The sequence below is a fragment of the Glycine max genome, chromosome 1, assembly GCF_000004515.6.
Source record: "Glycine max cultivar Williams 82 chromosome 1, Glycine_max_v4.0, whole genome shotgun sequence".
In the NCBI taxonomy this organism is placed as follows: domain Eukaryota; kingdom Viridiplantae; phylum Streptophyta; class Magnoliopsida; order Fabales; family Fabaceae; genus Glycine; species Glycine max.
Genome location: NC_016088.4, coordinates 10,794,173 through 10,797,856, shown reverse-complemented (window position 1 = coordinate 10,797,856; position 3,684 = coordinate 10,794,173). Strand labels below are relative to the sequence as shown.

General features: G+C 44.0%; 1 protein-coding gene across 1 annotated transcript; it reads right to left on the bottom strand.

Moving 5' to 3' along the window:
• Nucleotides 1-470: 470 nt before the first annotated feature.
• LOC100776828 (phosphatidylinositol 4-kinase gamma 5) lies at nucleotides 471-3,356 on the bottom strand. The gene is made up of 2 exons (XM_006573117.4): nucleotides 3,013-3,356; nucleotides 471-2,846 (listed from the first exon to the last, which is right to left on the bottom strand). The coding sequence occupies exon 2, from the start codon at nucleotides 2,663-2,665 to the stop codon at nucleotides 746-748; it is 1,920 nt and encodes a 639-aa protein (XP_006573180.1). The 5' UTR covers nucleotides 2,666-2,846; nucleotides 3,013-3,356; the 3' UTR covers nucleotides 471-745.
• Nucleotides 3,357-3,684: the final 328 nt, after the last annotated feature.

Genomic DNA, 3,684 nt, shown 5'->3' with positions numbered 1-3,684 from the left:
ACCAATTCTTTTAAACACTCTTTTACAATATCATTCCTAAATATTAACTAATTTTGTTAATCTCAATCCTTATCTTATCAAGTTATTCTTTCAACGCCAGTCAATACAATACCTTCTAATAATTTTAGAATCAAAATCAATATTGGACAAACAAACTAGCAGGAAGCTGGGTTGTATGTAATTCAAATAGTACTACACAATAACATGAAATGCCATTGCAGCTACAGAGCTGAGGTTTCCAGAAAACAAACATATAATGAAAGGAATCAAGCGTTTAAAAAATAATCTACTCACTGCAATTTCTGTCACAACATCAAGGTTTTTAAGTATTGGAGGTCGCAATTGTAGCTGCATCAATCACATTTATCGCCAATTTCCCACAATATCAAGAAACAAGATGAATTCACAATTGAAATTTAAAACATTGGCAGAAACCAATTTAAGTGGAGAAAAGAAAAGGGCACATGCCATTTCACTATATACACAAATTTCATTTCACAATTTTATCCTACAAAGAGAAGGGGGAAAGAAGAAATGAAATCATGAAATCAAAATACAAACAACTAATCGGCTCACCACTTAGCTGATGCCAAGCATATTTACAGCAGGTTTTTCTACGTTGCACTCATCCAAATTTCATAGACCAGAACTATCTTAACAACCCTTCATTCATTCCCTGAAACCTACAAACCTTATTCTTCTTCATCCTATAGTCCTCTCTATCATACCAACATATCGCTCAACTTCAAAACTGGCAGGAAGTACCAAGCCTCTGTCTCTGCCTCTGACCTAAGGTTATGGATTTCCTCTTAGCAAATGCCGGATACAGCAGCTCTTGAAACTTCTCCAGAAAATTTGACCATTCATCCTCGGTCATTTCTGTCACATCCACAAAGCTTATGCTTGGAGGAAGCTGCTCATTGGCACTCTTATGACCAGATGATGTATTTGCAAAATGGCCATTATCCACCTTTCCTCCATATTTCTGCTGATTCTGGTTTTTCCCATCTAACATGGTATTTTTCAGTGACACGGAAAGTTCTGAAACAGATGGGATTTTTTCTTCAGTGGAAGAAGTAACAAATCCCTTTGGAGATTCTCCCTCAGCTTCCTCCTCTTCCTCCTCAATGCATTCATCCAATTTGGAAAGCGGGTTACGAGCATGCCCATTCCCAAGAGCAGGCTGAAAAGTTGCTCTGGTTAAGGGGTCATCTATTGCCATCTTTGGCGTAAAATCTGATCCAACTTCATCATAATAATCTATATCAAACAGAAACTCATCATCTCTCATCTCAGCCCCGGGAGACAGTTCCTCCCTGTCCCTCTCCGCCACTATCTTCCTTGCCTCCAAACAAACAACTTCAAGTTCACTGGGCTCCTCCTCACCCCTGCGGAACTCCCTAGTCATCATCTCACCAATTTCAGCGAGGCAAAGGCCATAAGCCGCAGCCTCCTTGAGGAAAATAGTGCACAGCACCAAGACTCTGAGACACGCCTCTCGGATCATCGGCAGTTCCATTCTCAGCATCTCACAATCCCGATAAGGGTCAAGATCTTCAATGTAGGCAAGCTCATCCTCTGAGAACGGAATGGAAGCCTGTGGCCAATGAATCCATTCAAAATATGGATCCTCCAAAGTTTCAGGCAGGCAGAGCCCATGATCAATGGGAATCAACTCCACCTGACCAAAACTCCCAATGCCATCAAGTTTCCTAACCAACAAGTTCCCAGCATGCCTATCGGTGTTAAGAATCCTAATGTCCAAAATCCCTATACGATGCACAGAAGCAACCGGGAAACTCGATGTCCCATGATCACTGGCATCAAAATCATGAGGAATAAACTGCTGGAAAGACGCAATCTTGCTAAACAGCCTCTTCCGCCACAAATTGTTCCCATTGACACCATCATTCACATTGAACACAGAGTGTGTGATCTTCACCAATGCAGTAGGAGGCACGTTGGCAAAATGATCATAGTCAAGAAGATAAGCAGCAACCTCTCTAAACCCAGTCTCCCCGACCCGAACAGATCGCTTCAGCCCAGGCTGCCCAAGCGCCTTGCCAACAAAACCTTTCGGGTTATTTGGGGCAAAAGGCTCCTCATCGGTTGGCTTCACAATTGCAACACTTTCCCCCTTACTGTTTCTGAAATAGTAAGCACCTCCAAGCCCACTATGCACAGGAATCGGTTCAATCCCCATCTTAATCGCCTTCATAATGTCCTTGATCATGTGCTTGATCCCATCAAGCCGGTTAGACTGTCCCAATATCTCGATAGGTCCACTTTTATCAATGTCCCTCCCCTTCGGCGACAGACACGGCGTGGAGGAGCTCCTAGGCATTAGATTATTTTTCCCCCTAGTGAGCAAAAGCGGGGTATCGTTCCGAACAGCACTAAGGTCATTCTTGAAGACCATATCCCCAAAAGTGAGATAACTCTCATCAACCGGGACATTGAGGGCAAGCTGCAGCCTCCTCTTAACAGTGTGCACATTGTCACCGCGATCCAAATCCATACCCAGCACACACCCTTTCTCCGTCTGCACGAACACGCGCCTCCGCCCCGCTGGTTGCTTCCCATGATACTCTCTCCCAAGGGGACTGCTCCTTATCACTGCCACAGCCATCTGAGTCTGCACAGGGCTGTCGAGTTTCCGAGACATCAACAGAACAACAACCACGGCACACGACAACAGCGGAAGAAAGATTCCTCTTCTTCCCTCCTCCCAAGTAGTTGTCAACTACACTGAAAGCTTTGTACCAATGTCTCACACCCTCAACGATCATTAATTTCTCACAACAACCACACCATCATCACTTCAAGTTTCGACCTAAGATATAAATCTGCAAATACAATAAGTCTAAAATTACAATTCATGAACATGAACCATACGAAAAAACACGACTAGATTCAATCTTGATTGAAACTTAATAATGATTAATAAGAAGAAAATAAAACTGTTTAGGGAACAATAATGAGTTAGGATTTTGAGGAAAAGATAGAACATACCCCTAATTAAGGGAAGGAAATTGAACGGCGTCGTTTCAGCTGAAACCAATGCGAGATCTGAACAAAAAACGGAGAGAGAGCAAAACCCCGCGAACGGTGATTTCGGAAGGGAAAGAAGAGGACAGAGTCCGAGGACGGAACCGTACGATGAGGCAACTCGTCCGAGTTGACTCGGAGGGTTTTTTCTTCTTCTTCCTCGGAACACGCAGAAGAGAGGCTTTGTTGTTGAACTTGAGAACCTTGAACTTGAACCTTCTCTCTTTCCCTTTCTATAATCTCTCTTCTTTCTTTTTTTATAAATTGTTTTTTAATCTTGTGCTTTGTATTTCTCGCTCACGCTCGAAGCGTTCCTTCTTCTTGCTTTAACCCGATGCGGGGAGTGCGGTTAGGGAACTAACCATGGTTAGAACCTGACCACTCTCGAGGAGTGGAAGGGTCTAGAACCGGGGTTCGGGGCCGTTGGATCGTGCCGCGAGATTTGCGACACGTGGGAGGGGAGTGACGTGGAGATAAGGGAGTGGAGGATGGCGTGGCAATGAGGAGTCACCGTCGAGGGAGGAGGGTTAGCGAATGGGCGAGGGGGGTTCAGCAATGTTGTGCGGTGATTTTTAGTCGCCCCACGCGTTTTTCACACGTGTGATTGTTCAATGCCGAAATTAACCTTCACTAAAA